This window comes from Camelina sativa, chromosome 4 (genome assembly GCF_030686135.1).
Source record: "Camelina sativa cultivar CO46 ecotype springtype chromosome 4, ASM3068613v1".
Classification (NCBI taxonomy): domain Eukaryota; kingdom Viridiplantae; phylum Streptophyta; class Magnoliopsida; order Brassicales; family Brassicaceae; genus Camelina; species Camelina sativa.
The window spans coordinates 32,552,864-32,571,208 of NC_141883.1; the positions used below are offsets into that span (position 1 = coordinate 32,552,864).

The window sequence follows — 18,345 nt, forward strand, 5'->3', positions numbered from 1 at the left end:
GACGCAACTGCTTAGAACTGTTACGTCATCTTAACTTTTCTGAGATTAGGTCTGCCTTCATTTAAAATTCATTATCTTCCTAGGAGTCAGAGGGCTTGTAATTGTGTTAGAAGCAGAATCTGACTAGGGGTTTAATTGATATGTCACTAGTGGGTCATGTTTGTCCTGAGAGCAAGTAACCAGAGCTTTAAGTTACATCAACAAGTACACACAAAGATGAAACCTACAACCCCCCTAATTTGTTGATTAGGTCTCTAAAGGCGTTCTTCAATTAAGAACTCATATAAAAGTTGAACCTTTTTTATTTTATTTTTGTTCACTTTGGTAGGCGGTTCTGGTTCTTATTACAGTAGTATGAACGAGATCTCCAGAATGCAGACAAATTTATTCGTGTTATCTGGGTAATTTGTGTTGGATCTTGTTTTGGCTGTGTTAGACTTACCATGTGAGATAAACAGAGGCCACAACTGAGAACATGGATAAGGTTTCTTCTTGTGCTGTGAACTTATTAAGATCGAATCTGTGTTCTTAAAGAGATAAACATTTCGGATTTGATCGGTGACGAATCTTAGTTCTTTGGAATCCTGTAAATATGCAAAGAAGTAAGGGACAAAAAAGGGATTCTCACCTGAAGCCAAATTACAAATCAGATGAAAAACCCAAAGATATTTACAGGCAAACACTGGTTAGTACCCCTAAAGCCAAGGCATCGACACTTGCATGTTTAACAGATAAGAAGCCACAATTCACGGGTTAAGGAATTGATCATGACTGAGTGAACACAGAGACTTCAAAAGATTCAATTTTTTTTATCTATTGGGTTGTAACAAAAGTTAAAAAGCTTTTTTAATGTGAAAACACAAATCAATGGAAACTCTCTTCTGCTTCTTCATCTTCTTCATCTTCCGTGTGTTAACAGAAGTCCCCACAATTGTCTGTCTTCGCTGCCAGACAAAACTGCCACAGCCAATAATGTTTCTTTGAGGGACCTTTCTTCTGTCAGAGACTTTCCCTCTCTCCCTCTCTCCTCTTCTTGCTCTGCTCAGCCCTCTCACCAACTCATCTTCAGTCCTCAAAACAAACATCTGGCTTCATCTCTTTACCTCTTTGTTTTTTCTTTCCTTTCTCTTTCATATATCATTTTCAATTTCCCAATTTCTCTTCTACATCTTCATAGCAGTTTAAGACCCCTCTTCCATATAAAGCTAACAGCTTAAGCTTCAGAAGCTTTCATAACAAGAAGTGACTACATAAGTTTCTTGTTTTTACTTCATTAAACGCTTCACATTTATTTTCTTTCCCATCATTGTCCTAGAGGAGAGAAAAAAAAAAAAAAAAAAGAGCTGATCAGCTATTTTAATGGAGAGGAGTATTCAAGGACAAAACCATTGTGTAATGTATCTTATCTCAATTTGGAACGTTTTTGGTTTTCTTCTTTCTTTTCAACTATTGATTCTGTAATCAAAGGATGTGGACTTTGCATTTACTCCTTCCAAAAGAGTCCACAATGGTTGCATTCAATGCTGTGTATGTTTGTTATACCGAAAACACTAACAAATCTGCACTCAACTGTTTCCCTCTCTTTGAAACATTCCATTTTTCATTCTAATTTTGTTTCTCTACACTGACACACTAACCAACACCCACAGTAGAGAATTTACCCAAAAATTTAATATCTATTTTGAATCTCACTTCCTCTCTCACTCACTTTGGTTGGTATTTCCTTCCTCTGTTTTTTTTCTTCTTTTGTTGCAGTCTTTGGATCAAAAAGTGAATGTGAGAAGAAGCCTACAAGTTCAAGGATCTGTAGTGGATCATCAAAGCTTTGCCTTTGAGGAAGAACAATTGTCAACTCCGAGCTTGCTGCAAGATACAACAATTCCATTTCTACAAATGCTGCAACAAAGTGAAGAACCTTCTTCGTTTCTGTCCATCAAAGAACCAAACTTTCTAGCACTACTATCTCTCCAGACACTCGAAAAGCCTAATTGGGAAGTCGAAAACTACCTCCCACATGAAGTTCCAGAGTTTCACTCACCGATCCATTCTGAAACTAACAACCACTACTATCAGAATTCATATTTGGAAGGAGTCAGTGAAGCCATCTCAGGCCAAGAACTTCTGTTCAACCCACTTCAAAATACGAATCCAAGACGCAAACGGAAGAACAACAACATGGTAACATCGATGACCAGAGAAAAGAGAAAGAGAAGGAGAACAAAACCAACAAAAAACATAGAAGAGATGGAGAGTCAAAGGATGACACACATTGCAGTTGAACGAAACCGCAGACGCCAAATGAACGTTCATCTAAACTCACTCCGTTCCCTCATTCCATCTTCATACATCCAAAGGGTATAAAAACAAAACCCACAGATCAAAGTTTCAACCTTTATAACAATGTCCAACTCCTTAAAAAACCAAATTTTGTTGTTTTTGATAGGGAGACCAAGCGTCAATAGTAGGAGGAGCAATAGACTTTGTGAAGATCCTCGAGCAACACTTGCAAGCCCTTGAAGCCCAAAAGACAACTCAACAGAGTACTGATAGCAAAGATGAGATTCCAGAAGAAGATAACTACAGCAACAGTCTCAGGGACATATCGTCGAACACGTTGCGTGCGAGTAAAGAAGAAGAAGAAGAAGAAACAAGGGGACTCACAAAAATCGACGCCACAGTGATAGAGAGTCACGTAAATCTCAAAATCCAGTGCACTAGGAAACAAGGACAGCTTCTAAGATCAATCATTTTGCTAGAGAAACTCGGATTCACTGTTCTTCACCTCAACATCACATCTCCAACGAATACATCTGTCTCTTATTCCTTCAACCTCAAGGTACTTTAATCAAACTCACACAAAAGTACCCATTTTCCAAAATCGCCGACAATGTTGAAAAGTTTAAAACTTTTTTGTTTTGTTGGTTTTGTTAAAAAATTGTCGTCAGATGGACGATGACTGCAATTTGGGATCGGCCGATGAGATAAAGGCGGCGATTCGTCAGATATTCGACTGATTGATTTTAATTAACACTGAAACGTCCAAAAAGTAACGTTTTTTTTAGCGCAACTTCGTTTTCAAAAGAGTGGAAGAAAATTAAATTCGAAAATTTGGTCGTATGTAATTGGAATCTTCTCGGCATGGCACTTGACTTCGTTTTCAGGCTATTCACTCACTACATGAATTTGGGGTCCTACTTGGGGAATTGTGAGATGCATTTCAAGTTTGACCTCTCTGTCTCTTGTTGTAATCCATGATTATGATTTGTCTTTCTTTTTTGTTTTTGCTTTTGCCTCTCTCTCTCTCTCTCTTGGGGTTTGACTTTTGTTGGCTGGCTCTACTAAAAATATCTTAGATGGCATGGGTCTGAATGAGGCCCAAAGTTAAAAAGAAGCCCACATGCTTTTGTGTGCATATCTACAAACAAGGCTCATTCCCACAAGATGACTTTTTTTTTTTTTTATTAATTTAGAATTGAGTCCCTTATATTATAAAAAGAGCCAAAAAAACCCAAATTCTCATCTATCCAATGAAAACTCCAAGATCGTCTAAACGACCGCCACGTCAGCACTATCCTGATCGGGAAACCCAAAACGAGTGGTCGAATCGGCTTCGACTAGCCACACAGTGAAACAAACCATCTCCAACACTATCCCCAAAAACACTCTTCTTTAGATAATAACCTAATTGTGTATCTAATTTGTTTAGTTTCTGTGAGATTTGATTCTTCTTCTGAGGCCTCCTTTGTTGAGAAGCTCTCTCTCAAAAGCCATGGCTTCCTTTTCAGTCTCTTCTTCTTCGACCATCATCGATGCTAGAGCTCCTCCTTCTCGTCAACCCTCCTCCGCCTCCGCCTCTTCTCCGTCGTGTATTTCACTTCCCACGCTTCCTCCTCCTCCGATTCAGTCTCAGAACCGCGCCGCTAAAGCCACTGCTTACTGTTCGTTCATAAATCTGTAACCTTTATATTTTACTTTGATTTCCAAAAATTTCGAGTTTTTTTAGTTAAAAATGCAAACTTTTCCGAATTTTGAAGGTCGGAAGATTGTGAGGAACGTTGTGACGAGAGCTACTACTGAAGTTGGTGAAGCTCCTGCCACTACTACTACTACTACCGATGCGGATTCTACAGAGTTACCTGAAATCGTCAAGACTGCTCAACAAGCTGTAAAAACTCTTACTTTATCTTCAGTTCACTATAATGATTCTGCTTTCTGTGTACTGTCTCTGCTATGAACTGAATTTGATTGTTTGGATTGAAGTGGGAGAAAGTGGAGGACAAGTATGCTATTAGTTCTCTTGCCTTGGCTGGTGCCGTGGCTCTTTGGGGATCTACTGGAATGATTTCGGTGAGTAGAAGAAGATTCATTCCATCTTTGGAACCCTTAGTTTTAAGTTTCTTTTATAATTTGATTCCATAATTTGATTTTGTGAAACAGGCGATTGATAAGCTTCCATTGATTCCTGGTGTTTTCGAACTTGTAGGCATCGGTTACACAGGGGTGAGTTTCTTCTTCTTTCATCTTGTGTTTGTATAATTTGAATCGTTGCTAGGTTTTGGGTTCTATTAGAGAGAATTGTTTAGCTTTTGGTGAACTCCTTTTGAGGATTTAGATGATTCAGTCAGCATCACTTTGGGATTTAGGATTAGTCCTCTGATTTGAGAATTCGAACATATGCTTATTTAGTCTATTCATATTTAAATGATTCATCAGCATCACTTTGGGGTTTAGGATTAGTCCTCTAATTCGAGATGTGATCTAGTCTATATTCATATTTAGATGTAATATTACAATTGGATTGCTTTTTGCCTCTCATGAATGCTTTTGAATCTCAAGACTAGTTGTTAAGTTGCTTGTGTGATAGAACTTTAACATGTGGTGGTTTTTGGTTTTGGTTGCAGTGGTTCACTTACAAGAACTTGATCTTCAAACCAGACAGGTTAATCAATTCTCTAATAACCTGATATTATATATAATGCTTTAAGTCAGTCTGTCAGTGTTTGGTTTCATGGAGTATTGAGAAATGAGAATTAAGAAACTGAGATTCTCGAGGGAAATGGTTTGTTATGTGTTTCAGGGAAGCTCTGTTTCAGAAGGTCAAGAACACATACAAAGACATATTAGGGAGCAGCTAAATCAAAGGAGGAGGAAGAAGAAGAAGAGCCCTTTTTGAGGCCATTCATGAATTCGAATGAAGGATATCAAAAGAATCTAACAGAGATCCCACATCTTTCATTTGATCTTCCTTGTTGTAACTAAATAATTTTCGACCTCTCTCTCTATCTCTCTTTCTCTCTTTCTCTCTTTCATACGTATCTCTTTTCATTAGCTCAAAAATGTCATCCATTTATGTCAAGTGTTGTAAATTCCTCAAGACTATATATGAGATGTTGATTTCATTTTCCATGTTTCAAAACTTGATCTCCATCTTATATCCTCTCATGCATGGTCTGAACAAATTTCGTAAAATACATAATCACTTTCATGATGATCCCCATCAATGTTATGTATCTGTCAGTGTCTGTGTTTACATCTCCTACCTTAGGCTTAGCCGCTTAGCATAAAGAACAAAACCTTTTGTTGGACCAAAACATATTAAATATATTTATATGGGCCTTTATATTTCCGGTCCATTAGAGGAGTAAATAGCGCGTGTCGTGAACCTCACGGAGCGCGCGTTCCGATGTTCGAGAAGTTGTAGTCTGGATTCGCGGGTCCACTGATGGGGTTCTTCTAGTGTTACGAGACACGTGTCGGAAAACTGGTGGGATAGATGAACGATCTTATGTAGGTCCTACAGTATCAAGATATTATGACCGAATTGACAATTTTAACCTTTCAGGTAGCCCTTAAACTCGTGGTCTAGATGCGTAGAAGGTTGCGAACAAGTTGTGTTGGAGTTGGATAAGAGTGTAAATTGAATAAAAGCTTAAATCATCGAATCAGCCACTAATATGTCGACGTGTGGCAGTTTCTCTTGTAGCCTCGAAGTAAAATATAGTATTTATTTTGGAGGGGGGAACAAAAGAGTGGCTGAGATTTCTCTACTTCCGTAGGTTCTGGTCTCTCTCTTTTTTTTTTTCTTGATTGATCAAAAAAACACCAAATCACTACTTCTGCTTCTCGATTTCTTACTGTTTTCAAAATCAGATTTTTAAATGAGATCTTTATTGAATCCAAGCTGAGTTTGGTTTCTTCAATTGATTCATCTCTCTCTAAGGTACTTTATTTAATCTGAAGAATGTTTTTTTTTTGTGTGTATCATGTTCTTTCTGATTTCTTCAATTGATGAAAAAACCTTACTTGATTGTTTGTGTTTGTGTGTGGAGTTAGTTGAATTTCTAAAGAGAAGATCTGAAGTTGTGTGTATAGTTTGAGGAGGAGCTTTTAGTGAGAGTGATGGAGACAAATTCGTCTGGAGAAGATCTTGTTATTAAGGTAACTATATTGAAATTATTTGCGTTAGGTGTGGGAAAGAGATGGAAGAATTTATTAGTGAAGCTTTTGTGTGTGTGTGGATTATTAAATTAAAATCATAATAATTTAGACGAGGAAGCCATATAAGATAACAAAGCAACGTGAAAGGTGGACTGAGGAAGAACATAATAGATTCATTGAAGCTTTGAGGCTTTATGGTAGAGCATGGCAGAAGATTGAAGGTTGATTTTGATTTTGATTTTTTTTTACTTCCTTTATATTGCACAGGTTTTTCTTGTTTTGTTTCCTCAAAGTCAAGCTGATTTGCTTTTGTTTTTATTTGGACAGAACATGTAGCAACAAAAACTGCTGTTCAGATAAGAAGCCACGCTCAGAAATTCTTCACCAAGGTAAATTTTGAACTGCCTCTCTCTTCTCATCTTCATTGGTTTTATGGTTAAAAGACTTATTGAAGACAGGCAAGTTTTCTGCTTCTTTCGCTTTATTCACGAGGTATAGATTACGTATTAGAGTTACTAATGAGCAAATAAGTCGTTTAGAAATTTCTGTTTCAAAAGGTGAAACTAAATTTTAATATGTTTAGTGTTCCTTGTGATAAGCCATTGAGGGTAAACCATTTTCATATTCTGCGTCTTCCCTTAAAACTTGTTAGTGTCATTAGATGTTTGTTTTGAGGGTAACAAGAATACTCTCAACCTCTCTCAGGTAGAGAAAGAGGCCGAAGCTAAAGGTGTAGCTACGGGTCAAGCGCTAGACATAGCTATTCCTCCTCCACGGCCTAAACGAAAACCAAGCAATCCTTACCCTCGAAAGACGGGAAATGTAACTATCCCGATGTCAAAACCTGTTGTGAATCATGGAAAAGAGTCCCTTGGATCAGAAAAAGTGTTGCATCCTGAGGTGATTTTTTCATGGTCAATGACATCTTTTTCTAGTGTGTCATATATTGCTCCTCATGTATAATTGATACAGATGGTGTGTGCTCTGTTTTTAGATGGCCAATGAAGATCGACAACAATCAAAACCTAATGAGAATCTGCAGGAAGACAACTGTTCAGATTGTTTCACTCATCAGTCCCTTTCTGCTGCATCCTCCATGAATAAAAGTTGTATAGAGACATCAAACACAAGCGTTTTTCGGGAGTTCTTGCCTTCACGGGAAGAGGTAAAACCTTTCATGTTAATTAAATTTGATGTTTAAGAAGATTAGTACTTTTCTTGAAACCTTAATGTGGGGGAAGAACAGGTGAGTCAGAGTAAAGGGATAAGAAAGGACTCAAATTCAGAGAACCACTGTGATTTGAATGCAAAATCTTTGGAAAACGATGTGGTAAATAATGAGCAAGAGCCTCAGACTTATCCAAGGTGTATCCCTGTGCTAGTGCCAATGGGGAGCTCAATAACAAGTTCTCTTTCACATCCTTCTTCAGAGCCAGTTGAGAATAAGGCCCCCATCCATAGTCATCCCCATCCAGTTGCAGGCGACTATCAATGGTTTCCTAACCATATTATGTCAACCCTTTTACATACACCGGCTCTTTATACTGCTGCAACTTTCGCCTCATTATTTTGGCCTCCTGATTCTGGTGGTAGCCCACCTGTTCAAGGGAACTCACCTCCGAATCTGGCTGCCATGGCTGCAGCCACTGTTGCAGCTGCTAGTGCTTGGTGGGCTGCTAATGGATTGCTACCTGTATGTGCTCCTTTTAGTTCTAGTTATCCTCCAACTACGTTTGGACCATCTGGTGATGTAGAGTACACAAAAACAAGCACTTTACAACATGATTCTGCACAGAGCCGAGAGAGGATAGATCAAGAACACTCTGAGGCATCGAAGGCTAGATCTTCATTGGACTCAGGGGAGATTGAAAATAAGAGTAAACCAGAATGTCATAAGCAGCCTTCTGCAACAGTTGAGACTGAGGGTTCAGATGAAGCAGGAGATAGAAAACAAGTTGACCGGTCTTCGTGTGGTTCAAACACTCCCTCGAGTAGTGATGATGTCGAAGCGGATGCATCAGAGAGGCAAGAGAATGACACCAATGGAGAGGTGAAAGAAATGAATGAAGACACTAATAATCCTCAAACTTCAGAGTCCAATGCACGCCGTAGTAGAACTAGCTCCAACTCTGTGTCTGACGAGGTACTTGGACTACAGATTAACTTCCTTCATTCAAATCCTTTTCTCATACTAGTTTTGTTGAAACCAAAATATTTGTACATTCAGGGTCGAATTGCCTTTCAAGCTCTCTTCTCCAGAGAGGTGTTACCGCAAAGTTTTACATATCGAGAAGAACACAGAGAGGAGGAGGAACAACAACAAAATAGATATCCAATGGCACTTGATCTTAACTTCGCAGCTCAGTTAACTCCAGTTGATGATCAAGGGTTTCTCGGAATCGGACTGGGTGCTTCAAAGCTGATATGTAGAGGAAGAACAGGTTTCAAACCTTATAAAAGATGTTCCATGGAAGCCAAAGAAGGTAGAATCCACAACACCAATCCTATCATTCATGTAGAACAGAAAGACCCCAAACGGATTCGGTTGGACACTCAATCTTTGACATGAAACTCTATTTTTGTATGTTTGTACTTCATTTCAATATCACTGTTACGTTTTCTTTTATCTGTTATGCCTTTTGTATTTCTTTCCTTGTCCATAGTCTTCCTGTAACATTTGACTCTGTATTATCAACAAATCATAAACTGTCTAACCTTCCTGTAACATTTGACTCTGTATCATATATCAACAAATCATAAAGCTGTAGACACGAAAGCATAGGAACAAACAATAATTACGAAAAAAAAAAAGCATTTGTTTTCAATTGTTAATGCTGAAAACAAAAACAAAAAAATCATTTTGGTTAGGTTCACAAACCACCCCAAAAAGATAAGCAAGGAGAAGAAGCTATAATGGTTTCTGATATAAGCCCACATTCAACTAGTTACTGGACAGTTTCAACACTAATTTTTCTCTTCAGCACATGGTAAGCTCACATGCTCTTGAACCCCTGGTTGCATATTCTAATTCCTTAAACGCCTTTTTGCCCACCATGTATGGACCATAGCGGAGATTTGCGGTAACTAATCGACTTGCGTTCTTCAGAATATAAACAGCCACTTCTTTCTGTATTGGTTTTCCTTCATAGGCTCTCCACTCAAAGGTTTTGAGATGGTACAAACATTCAGGAGCACAACTCGGCTGAATCCAGCAACCATTTTCAATTTCCTTACCTTCCAACTCGGTCTGTGATCAAATGATGTAGGAATACAACAGTGCAAATTAGATTAGACCTCTAAACCGGAAACCAAATATCAAATAAGCCTCGATGTAGGAATTTTTCACTCTTAGGGTAATTAATTGAAAGTACCTCTCCATCATCTTCAAACTTAAGAATCTCTAGTCTAGGGGAATGTTGGAGCAAATTTACAAGCAAATCCCACCAGTTGTTACAAAATCCGCGGAAATCCAAACACACAAGCTGAGAGAAAATGGTACCAATATGATACTGGATAATGACAAATCAAAAGTCACAAACGGTTTGCAAAGTGTGTTAGAACCAAATCAAACGAGACAAGTGTGAATTTACCTTAGAACCAAAGTGTGATAGAGAAAGACGTTTGACAGAGGTAAGAGACTTCAAAACATTCACTTCGCTGTGAAAAGCCTTAAGACTTGCCTTGACAAGCTCGGGCATATCACCAATCAATTTAACTTCACCATAGTCAATTTCAATATCCAACTCTTTCAAAGAACGAGAATGTATCACAAACAGCCTGTAATATTCATAATATTTCCAAATGGTTAAACTCTGAAGGGAAGGCACATTAATGGTAAAAGTCTCTACATTGTCGTCCTCAAAACTCCCCACTTCCAAATTTTTAATAACAGGGGAACCAGATATAAGCCTGACGAAAGATTCCTCGTCTGGGTACTTGACAGCTACAAGGCGCAACGTTTTAAGGGATTGAAAACTAACCCGAGAAGGAACTTCCAAAAGAATGACATTTCGGAGCTTCAAGGTCTCGAGTGTTTCACATCTAAACAGCCTACTCGGAAATCTTACAACACAACTGTCAAGGTTAAACGCTATACTCAGATCACGCACGAAACGATCAACTGCAAATCTGACCCATAACTCAATCTGCGAGTCGCTGCACTCACAATCTCTTTCGAGATGAAAACTTTCAAGAACTGGTGACTTATTCAACAGCAACGTCCCAAAGATGAAATCTGACGACAAAATGTGCGTCCTATCTATAAAGTTAAGCCTAGGCAACATTGTCCAAAGATACAGCCATCTTTTAGACAACATGCTTGTAGTCACGGCATCCGTGATTGACGCAAAGGACAATATTTTGATGAGCAAATCATCAGTCAACTGACTCAAGCTGTCCTCCATATATATATATATATATATATATATATATATATATTAACAAAGAACTCCAATTACGAAACTGACTTTGTAAACGAAGAATCGAGAGTAACCCTAACTTTTAGAAGCGGAGAAATTCCAGTAGAATCGCTCACTTCTCACACTCTATCGCAAGCAATTTCTGATTCCAAAATTAATTAAAAATTAACAATACTGTATGTAGCGTACACCCTCCAATTCCAAACTTGTAAACGAAGAATCGATAGGAACCCTAACCTCCAATTCCAAACTTGTAAAGGAAGGAGAAGGCTCCTCGCATCTTTATATATAATCTCTCGAGCACTTTGCTTTGATGGGCCTAAGCCCAAAATTGTGATGTTTCATTTTGTCAACTTCTTAAAAGTCAACAAAATTCATAATTCCAATACATTACCAAAATGTTTGTAGTACCTCTTTACTTGCAACTTTAATTTTTTTTAACAAGGTTTCCCAACAACATACATACAAACACTTGATTAAAAAGATCGGCTAATGGGTGCTACTTATTAAACGGGAACTAAACCGGTTTCTCTAGCTCGGACTTCTCAATTTCTGGTATTAACCAGCCACATCGAACATCTTCAACAATAAAGTATTCCTGTCCCCATCATAGTCGTCAATACATCTTTTTCAAACAATTCGCCATCTCATCCCTTCCCTTTGTGCAAGCCTATCAAGATAATACTAATAAGTAGCCAATTACGATGAGAGAGACAAGTTGATCTCTCAACTGATGCAGACTTTGTTATTCTCTTGTCTTTTATTGAGTTTTACTTTCCTATGATTATTGCTTTCTCAAGTGACTAGAGAAACTCCAATCCAAAATACTCAGTCTATTAGCTAATTAAGCAATCCATTCATCATTCCAGTACAATTAAAATCTAACCATATACTAACATACTCTTTTAAGAATATTCGGATTCCATATAGTAAAAGCATCGTGCGTGTTACATACTCTCTTAAGAACCACTCTCCAGCTTCATCTTCTATTTCCAGACTAGACTACAACCGCCTCTTGAATCAATCAGTTTCCCCATCTTCCTCCGCTGCTAACTTTCCATAAACACAAAACCTCCTGTGAGTTGAGTTATACAACAACAACAACATGACCACATGAGGCAAAACTACACTTTTCATAAATAATGACCTGATAATGGTGTGTCAGTTTCTGTAGCAATGCATCACGTACACTGCTTTTTCCATCACGTCTGGCCTTGCGTACCGGTGGAGTTTCCATCTGTTGTCTTCCCTGGGAGAAGGAACAAGAACGCAATGCCTAACTCCAGAAATCACCCTGCTGCGTCCTTGAATCCAATTGAAGCCAGAAGCTACAGCAGGAATCTGATGCGATCCAATGAACATCCACCGGCAGAACTCTTCCCTTGCGGAAAACACAACCTCATAATTATTGCTATTTTAAAAACACAACCTCATAATTATAAGTAACATAAGGCAGCTATCGTGAAAAATAATTAATTTTTAAAATAAATTTAAACAGAAAATATATTGTGGTAGTTTAGTTTTTTAGTTTTGAGTTTTTAACGAGTAAAACAATCTTTTTTTTTTTAAACAATCTATATTCTCATTATATTTTTTTAAAAAAACAATCCAAAAGTTAGTTATAACGTTTGGTAACAAAGGTCAACTAATAATAATGAACTGGTACAACAAGTGTCTTTAAGCCGATTTAGTGTATGATAGTCACTGTTACCAAACGGTAGTCCTATCCTAGCATCGTAACGGAACGGGAGAGTCCCACCGTTCCCAAGTTTTATGCTGTGAAGAGAACGAAACCTTTAGATCTGACATATTCAGTAGTTTTTAATCTTTCATTCGCGACAAATCAAACAATACATGTATTATACGGATACGTAAGTCCGTAAGGGTAATAAAACTATATAGTAAAATATTTAATTAAAAAAATGATCAAAACAAGAGATTAGCGTTTTGGAGTAAAATTAGGAGAGCTCGAGGTCCAATGGTGCAAAGTGTTAGCTATTCAACGGACCATTAGTCTCCTATTCCCCAACTTCTATAATCTATCTCCGCCCTCCATTTTTCCATTATACCTCTTACGATCTCAACACGTGGCATATCTGTTTCGCGCTCTTTTACTCTTTATGTCCAAAATCCAATTTATATCTTTTAATAACCCAAAAATAGTTTAGGAAACCAAGTGATTTCTCTAAGTTTCTAACAAAAACAACTGTGCACACGCTTGTCGATATTCAATTTTTTTTTTGTCACAATTCCCAAAGAAATAAATAAAATTCATAATTCCCAAGTCCCACAAATGTAGCTTTTGATGCATTGATCTTAAATATTCTTTTTAAACATTTATACAAAACATCTTTTTTACTCATTGATTGTTCTTGCCCAAAACCTGAAATGCCTCCTCTGTTTCTTCCTTCTTCTTCTTCTTCTTCCTCTGCTCTGTTTTTACTTCTTCTCCTTCTCTTAACCCTCCAAACCCTAACCTCAATCTCTCTCTCTCAGCCGGACACTCTCCGTTCACCGGAAAAGTGCGGAAACTTCTCAGTCTCTTTCCCTTTCCACCTCTTATCCTCCTCCTCGTCCGTCGCTTTTCGACTCTCCTGCACAAACTCCTCCACTCTATATCTTCACATAAACCACCAAAGTTACCGGATCATCGAGTTCTTCACAGACGGTCTCCTCGTAGACTTCCCTTCATCTCCTTCTTGTCGCCAATTCAACGACTTACGATCTTTCCCTTTCTCCGCAAATCAGTTCTTCTCCATCTCTTTAGAAAACGTGATCGGTCTTTACGACTGCGAAGATTCTTCTCTCTGTAAAGCCGGCTGCGAAACCAACGATCTCTTTGGTTGTGACGGAAGAGAAGAAGACGAAACCTCCGGTGGAGATATCGGATGTTGCTACCCTCTGTCTGATCACAGCGCGTGGCGTGCAGGTGATGATTTCTCTGTTTTTAGTAAATACGGATGCAGAGGATTTTCTTCGTGGGTTGTTCCAAGAGGGACCAACAGAGGTATGCGAGGAGTTAAATTAGAGTGGGGGATTCCGAAAAACTCTTCCGAGGCTACTTGCGATCGTGAGGCTCGAACTATTAACGCTACGGCTATTGAAGGAAGTGTTCGATGTGTGTGCCGTGATGGCTTCGTGGGCGATGGCTTCGTCCATGGAACCGGTTGCTTAAAATGTAAGCTTTTTTCTTCTCCTTTTTCATGTTTACGTGTATGATACAGTACTTTTCAAGCAACCTTATTTCACTATTCTAAACAACAAATAAATGATTTGTTACTCTTTGAATAATAGTAATTCATTAGGTTTGGTTTGGTTCGGTTCGCTAAGTAACTCAGTTTGCCCTAGTTTGAATAGACGAGTGTTTCTTGAATCACAAGCAACTTACTTGATTTACTGTTATTGCAGCTTGTTACAAAGACGGAAAGGAATTATATGGAGACAAATGTGAGATCAAGAAACACAAGGGAGAGAAACTCACCGTTTTAGCAGGTAATTACGATACTCTCAAGTCTCATCTGAATAAATTCATAATTTCTTTGAACCAAAATTCTTGCTAACATCATTAGTCATATATATATGCAGGAGTTTTAGCTCCTCTGTTCATACTGGGCTCACTGTTAGCACTCTTCTGCCTCCTTAAACGTCCGGTAACAACTCATACAGATCAACAGTTCGATATCTCTACAGCAACTACAACTACTAGTGTTTCCTTCCGCAAAGGTTACAACAAGACTCGTCTCTTCACATACCGTGAGCTAGAAGAAGCCACTAAAGGGTTTCAAGATTCACATAAACTCACACAAGGCAAAACCGGAACTATCTACTCAGGCAATCTAACAAACGGCACACGAGTGATCGTCCACAAGGTTCTCTGCGAAAACCAGATTGAGTTCATGGAGATTTCGTCTCAGATAGATCATCTGTCCGCGGTTTTGCATAGAAACCTCGCGAGAATCATAGGGTTCTGTATGGATATTGGATATAACCCACTCGTTGTTTACGAGTATCCCGTAAACGGATTGCTTGGAGACCGGTTACATCTAGGGCTTGATTGGTGCAAGAGAGTTAACATTGTAGCTGAAGTAGCTGGTTTACTCGCTTTACTTCAATACGAGAACTATCCACCGATCCTACACAACAACATTGCCTCTGGTTACATCTTCTTAGACGAAGATTTCCAAGCTAAAGTCACAGGTTTTGGTTTACAAAGGAAACAGAGGATTGATACTAGTATGTACGATTTCGCTGTTTTGCTTCTAGAGATCGTGACTGGTTTAAAGCAGAGAGAAGAGACAGTGACTCAATCGTTACAGAGGATTAGAAGCGGTAAGCTTGAAGAGATCGTGGATCCTTCAATGTATTTTCATGAGCAGCCTGTGGCGTTTAGAGAACAGATTGGTTTAGTAGCTGATATCGCGACTCGGTGCGTTTTGTTTGGTGGTGATGGTAAATTTGGAATGGTTGATGCAGCTAGAGAGCTGTTGCAGATCGCTGGAAACAGCGGTTGCGATAAGAAAAGAGATGGAATTGAGGAAACGTTTTCGAATTCGAGTTTGCTTCAGATGATATCTATGTCTCCTGATTCTATCTATCTCCCTAAGACCTAAAAAAAACAGAGGAAATTAATTAAGGTTTTTTTTTTTTTTTTTTCAAAGTATGTAAAATTTTAAAACGTTTTGCTTGAGAGTAAAGAAACGTTTGTGTTCTTTCAATTAAGAGATCGTGTTCTGCTAAAAAATAATCGTGACTAGGATTGGTACTCACGATTATAACAACGTGCAGGCAAAAGAGTAAGAAGAAAACACCAAAAACAAGTAGTACAATGTTTTGTTTTGTTTTTCCCATTTTTAAACAAATTATATAAATCTAGTTTTTAGAGAAAAAAAGAAAAAAAAAAATTGAAAGGTTGAGAAAGTATATCTCTGGTATCATTAAATTCGATTTTGACTAAATCTTGATGCTATTATTAAACTATGGTTTCTCCTGTATATATATACGTAGCTCTGTTTTTTGCAGAAACTTACATTTGTTTTTGTCCCTTCGAAGATCTAAAGGTAATCTCTGATTGTTTCCAAATGCTCTGTTTCGTCTTCACGATCATTAAGTATTGTTAAACTTATGCGATCGATGTGATCACAGATGAGTGAAGAAACGTATGAAGAGACTCAGGAATCAAGTCAATCTCCTCGTCCTGTTCCAAAACTGAACGAGAGGATTCTCTCAACTCTATCCAGGAGATCTGTAGCTGCACATCCATGGCACGACCTTGAGATCGGTCCTGATGCTCCATTGGTCTTCAATGTGGTATGTCTCTCACCTTACATAATTCGGATAAGAGTATCTTTCTCTCTATTGGTCTATTAACGTGAGAGCCTCTCTGGTCAGGTGGTTGAGATCACAAAAGGAAGCAAAGTGAAATATGAACTCGACAAAAAGACCGGTCTTATCAAGGTATGTGAAAACCTCAGAGCATGTGATCTTCATTTTTATTAACTGTTCTGATTGATGACATTGAATTCGATCTCAGGTTGACCGGATCTTGTACTCGTCAGTTGTCTATCCACACAACTACGGATTCATCCCCCGGACATTGTGTGAAGACAACGATCCCCTTGATGTTCTTGTCCTTATGCAGGTAAAGTGTGTGTGTTTATCACAACCAAACACAAATTTAATTTTCATCAAGCACCACATTGTATTTTGACCTAATTTAGCTTCTGATTCGTGTAGGAACCAGTGCTTCCAGGTTGTTTTCTCCGTGCTAGAGCCATTGGATTAATGCCCATGATTGATCAGGTTTCTCCTCTCAATTCCCTCACCCATTGCATTAATGTTTCTTATTTCTCACAAATACATTAGATAGAGATCATCTAAAAGGGAGGTTTAGAATCTGTCAAACTTGCAATCCAAGAAGTCTCAAAAAAAATCCAAAATCAGAGCTTGATCTAAAAGTTTTGATGTTGGTAATAACGGTGAGAATTTCCAGGGTGAGAAAGATGACAAGATCATCGCAGTGTGTGCTGATGATCCAGAGTACAAACATTTCACAGACATCAAACAACTCGCTCCTCATCGTCTCTCTGAAATCCGCCGTTTCTTCGAAGACTGTAAGATCGTCCTTCATTCTTTGATGATCACATCTCCAATTAAATCAAAAAAATTAGGACCAAACTAAGAAAAGAACCTTACAAATCGCGCTTGGTTATTATATATATAGACAAGAAGAACGAGAACAAGAAGGTGGCTGTGAACGATTTCTTGCCATCAGAGACTGCACATGAAGCAATCCAGTACTCCATGTAAGACTTTCACCGAACCATAAACCCTAATAAAGTCACAAACTTCGTTTGAAAAAATTGGAGTCAGTAAACGTATCTGCATTGTTTGTGAAAACTACAGGGATCTATACGCTGAGTATATTCTCCACACCTTGAGGAGATGAACAGCAACAACAAAAACAATGTTTTTGTTTACACGGAAGAGATGATTATTATTGGCAGCATCCGCATATACATATCTTAATTATTTTACATATTCATAATCGTATGATCGGCTTTTGCAGTTTTTTTTTTTTTTTTTTTTTTTTTGGTTTTGTTTGATTTTTTTTACCTTGTGATGTTGCAATTTTGTTCAATTGTATAATTTGAAACGGATATATATAATGCAGTTTTGCCTAATCTCTTTGACATTTTACATGTTGTTTTAACTCGTCCACTAAATGGCCTTAAGAAGCTACATTAGGCCCAGATACAATAAATAGGCCATACCACTAAAACTATCTCATATAAAAATGATTAGAATCTACATAAATAACAAGTGTAGACGACAAAACAAAAACCAATTGTATATGATGAACCGACACGTGCTAGAGTCGATGTATTTCTTATTATAAACCAAAAAAAAAAAAATCCTTGAGGAAAGATCTCTGTACACTAGATTAAAGTACAGTGAATAGATACAGGTTAAGCAAAATATTGTGATAGTGTGGATCCAAATAGAGAAAGCGACTAAACATGAGTAGCACATATTTAGACAGAGAATGGGCTTTTTGGATTTTATCATATCTATGTAACTTATTTATTTTGGGCCTCACTTTTTTTCCATTCTTCTTCTTTGTAAGGGACCACACTACTACTACTACTACTAATGAGTAAATGTGCTCTAATTTATACTCCCCTATTTAAAAAAAATTAACTGTAATCAACTAAATGATTCTGTAAGATATGGTTCGACATGTGTACGTATGAATAATTTATACATAATAAAATAAATATAGAAAATTGATGCAAATAGAGTTATGAAGATTTAAGAGTGTGAACAGTAAAATGAATGTGAATATATAAGAGCTGCAGGGGAAGCTGACTTTTCCTGCTAACACCGCAGGAGCAGAGCCCTTTATAGTTAGTTCCAGAGATGGATGGAGTCAATTTAATATTACATCATAATATTTTCTTCTTTTCATTTCTTTGTTTGGCAAATCACACAT

General features: G+C 37.8%; 6 protein-coding genes across 14 annotated transcripts; 5 read left to right on the plus strand and 1 right to left on the minus strand.

The window, feature by feature from the left end:
- The first annotated feature begins 677 nt into the window (after positions 1 to 677).
- LOC104784448 (transcription factor bHLH70-like) lies at positions 678 to 3,388 on the plus strand. Of its 2 annotated transcripts, none has more exons than XM_087512110.1 (4): positions 678 to 1,392; positions 1,756 to 2,355; positions 2,444 to 2,836; positions 2,946 to 3,388. In XM_087512110.1, exons 1-4 carry the CDS (start codon positions 1,360 to 1,362, stop codon positions 3,012 to 3,014), a joined length of 1,095 nt encoding a protein of 364 aa, XP_087368236.1. In that variant the 5' UTR covers positions 678 to 1,359; the 3' UTR covers positions 3,015 to 3,388. The 2 variants fall into 2 exon arrangements, with proteins under 2 accessions (XP_087368236.1, XP_087368237.1); XM_087512111.1 differs by having other exon boundaries at positions 768 to 1,397.
- Positions 3,254 to 5,416, plus strand: LOC104783266 (protein CURVATURE THYLAKOID 1B, chloroplastic). The gene is made up of 6 exons (XM_010508396.2): positions 3,254 to 3,938; positions 4,035 to 4,165; positions 4,261 to 4,347; positions 4,438 to 4,500; positions 4,902 to 4,939; positions 5,078 to 5,416. The coding sequence occupies exons 1-6, from the start codon at positions 3,770 to 3,772 to the stop codon at positions 5,133 to 5,135; spliced, it is 546 nt and encodes a 181-aa protein (XP_010506698.2). The 5' UTR covers positions 3,254 to 3,769; the 3' UTR covers positions 5,136 to 5,416.
- Positions 5,417 to 5,880: 464 nt separating this feature from the next.
- On the plus strand, positions 5,881 to 9,163 carry LOC104783267 (protein CCA1-like). Of its 8 annotated transcripts, none has more exons than XM_087512112.1 (8): positions 5,881 to 6,220; positions 6,334 to 6,438; positions 6,548 to 6,659; positions 6,766 to 6,827; positions 7,144 to 7,338; positions 7,433 to 7,603; positions 7,685 to 8,581; positions 8,666 to 9,163. In XM_087512112.1, the coding sequence occupies exons 2-8, from the start codon at positions 6,400 to 6,402 to the stop codon at positions 9,005 to 9,007; spliced, it is 1,818 nt and encodes a 605-aa protein (XP_087368238.1). In that variant the 5' UTR covers positions 5,881 to 6,220; positions 6,334 to 6,399; the 3' UTR covers positions 9,008 to 9,163. The 8 variants fall into 8 exon arrangements, with proteins under 8 accessions (XP_087368238.1, XP_087368239.1, XP_087368241.1 ...); XM_087512113.1 differs by having other exon boundaries at positions 5,883 to 6,220; positions 6,330 to 6,438; XM_087512115.1 differs by lacking the exon at positions 7,144 to 7,338 and having other exon boundaries at positions 5,887 to 6,220; positions 6,330 to 6,438.
- A 164-nt stretch (positions 9,164 to 9,327) lies between these two features.
- Positions 9,328 to 11,087, minus strand: LOC104784449 (F-box/FBD/LRR-repeat protein At5g56420-like). Its single transcript, XM_010509474.2, has 3 exons — positions 10,029 to 11,087; positions 9,810 to 9,947; positions 9,328 to 9,685 (listed from the first exon to the last, which is right to left on the minus strand). The coding sequence occupies exons 1-3, from the start codon at positions 10,839 to 10,841 to the stop codon at positions 9,416 to 9,418; spliced, it is 1,221 nt and encodes a 406-aa protein (XP_010507776.2). The 5' UTR covers positions 10,842 to 11,087; the 3' UTR covers positions 9,328 to 9,415.
- A 2,079-nt stretch (positions 11,088 to 13,166) lies between these two features.
- Positions 13,167 to 15,575, plus strand: LOC104783268 (probably inactive receptor-like protein kinase At2g46850). The gene is made up of 3 exons (XM_010508397.3): positions 13,167 to 14,034; positions 14,265 to 14,348; positions 14,442 to 15,575. The coding sequence occupies exons 1-3, from the start codon at positions 13,245 to 13,247 to the stop codon at positions 15,464 to 15,466; spliced, it is 1,899 nt and encodes a 632-aa protein (XP_010506699.1). The 5' UTR covers positions 13,167 to 13,244; the 3' UTR covers positions 15,467 to 15,575.
- A 181-nt stretch (positions 15,576 to 15,756) lies between these two features.
- On the plus strand, positions 15,757 to 17,536 carry LOC104783269 (soluble inorganic pyrophosphatase 3-like). The gene is made up of 8 exons (XM_010508398.2): positions 15,757 to 15,913; positions 15,999 to 16,163; positions 16,245 to 16,310; positions 16,387 to 16,494; positions 16,590 to 16,655; positions 16,846 to 16,966; positions 17,077 to 17,158; positions 17,259 to 17,536. Exons 1-8 carry the CDS (start codon positions 15,833 to 15,835, stop codon positions 17,299 to 17,301), a joined length of 732 nt encoding a protein of 243 aa, XP_010506700.1. The 5' UTR covers positions 15,757 to 15,832; the 3' UTR covers positions 17,302 to 17,536.
- The last annotated feature ends 809 nt before the right edge of the window (positions 17,537 to 18,345 follow it).

What these genes read in the sequence shown, in the direction of transcription:
- LOC104784448 (XM_087512110.1), top strand. Translation starts at nt 1,360, where the DNA reads ATGGAGAGGAGTATTCAAGGACAAAACCATTGT. An exon ending in CATCTTCATACATCCAAAGG is followed by an intron (nt 2,356 to 2,443) that starts GTATAAAAACAA and finishes TGTTTTTGATAG; the next exon opens with GGAGACCAAGCGTCAATAGT. An exon ending in CTTATTCCTTCAACCTCAAG is followed by an intron (nt 2,837 to 2,945) that starts GTACTTTAATCA and finishes AATTGTCGTCAG; the next exon opens with ATGGACGATGACTGCAATTT.
- LOC104783266 (XM_010508396.2), top strand. Translation starts at nt 3,770, where the DNA reads ATGGCTTCCTTTTCAGTCTCTTCTTCTTCGACCATCATCGATGCTAGA. An exon ending in CGCTAAAGCCACTGCTTACT is followed by an intron (nt 3,939 to 4,034) that starts GTTCGTTCATAA and finishes CGAATTTTGAAG; the next exon opens with GTCGGAAGATTGTGAGGAAC. An exon ending in TCAAGACTGCTCAACAAGCT is followed by an intron (nt 4,166 to 4,260) that starts GTAAAAACTCTT and finishes TTTGGATTGAAG; the next exon opens with TGGGAGAAAGTGGAGGACAA.
- LOC104783267 (XM_087512112.1), top strand. Translation starts at nt 6,400, where the DNA reads ATGGAGACAAATTCGTCTGGAGAAGATCTTGTTATTAAG. An exon ending in GAGAAGATCTTGTTATTAAG is followed by an intron (nt 6,439 to 6,547) that starts GTAACTATATTG and finishes ATAATAATTTAG; the next exon opens with ACGAGGAAGCCATATAAGAT. An exon ending in CTCAGAAATTCTTCACCAAG is followed by an intron (nt 6,828 to 7,143) that starts GTAAATTTTGAA and finishes AACCTCTCTCAG; the next exon opens with GTAGAGAAAGAGGCCGAAGC.
- LOC104784449 (XM_010509474.2), bottom strand. Translation starts at nt 10,841, where the DNA reads ATGGAGGACAGCTTGAGTCAGTTGACTGATGATTTGCTCATCAAAATA. An exon ending in TATCACACTTTGGTTCTAAG is followed by an intron (nt 9,948 to 10,028) that starts GTAAATTCACAC and finishes GTCATTATCCAG; the next exon opens with TATCATATTGGTACCATTTT. An exon ending in AGTTTGAAGATGATGGAGAG is followed by an intron (nt 9,686 to 9,809) that starts GTACTTTCAATT and finishes ATTTGATCACAG; the next exon opens with ACCGAGTTGGAAGGTAAGGA.
- LOC104783268 (XM_010508397.3), top strand. Translation starts at nt 13,245, where the DNA reads ATGCCTCCTCTGTTTCTTCCTTCTTCTTCTTCTTCTTCCTCTGCTCTG. An exon ending in TGGAACCGGTTGCTTAAAAT is followed by an intron (nt 14,035 to 14,264) that starts GTAAGCTTTTTT and finishes CTGTTATTGCAG; the next exon opens with CTTGTTACAAAGACGGAAAG. An exon ending in GAAACTCACCGTTTTAGCAG is followed by an intron (nt 14,349 to 14,441) that starts GTAATTACGATA and finishes ATATATATGCAG; the next exon opens with GAGTTTTAGCTCCTCTGTTC.
- LOC104783269 (XM_010508398.2), top strand. Translation starts at nt 15,833, where the DNA reads ATGGTTTCTCCTGTATATATATACGTAGCTCTGTTTTTTGCAGAAACT. An exon ending in ATGTTCTTGTCCTTATGCAG is followed by an intron (nt 16,495 to 16,589) that starts GTAAAGTGTGTG and finishes TGATTCGTGTAG; the next exon opens with GAACCAGTGCTTCCAGGTTG. An exon ending in TAATGCCCATGATTGATCAG is followed by an intron (nt 16,656 to 16,845) that starts GTTTCTCCTCTC and finishes GAGAATTTCCAG; the next exon opens with GGTGAGAAAGATGACAAGAT.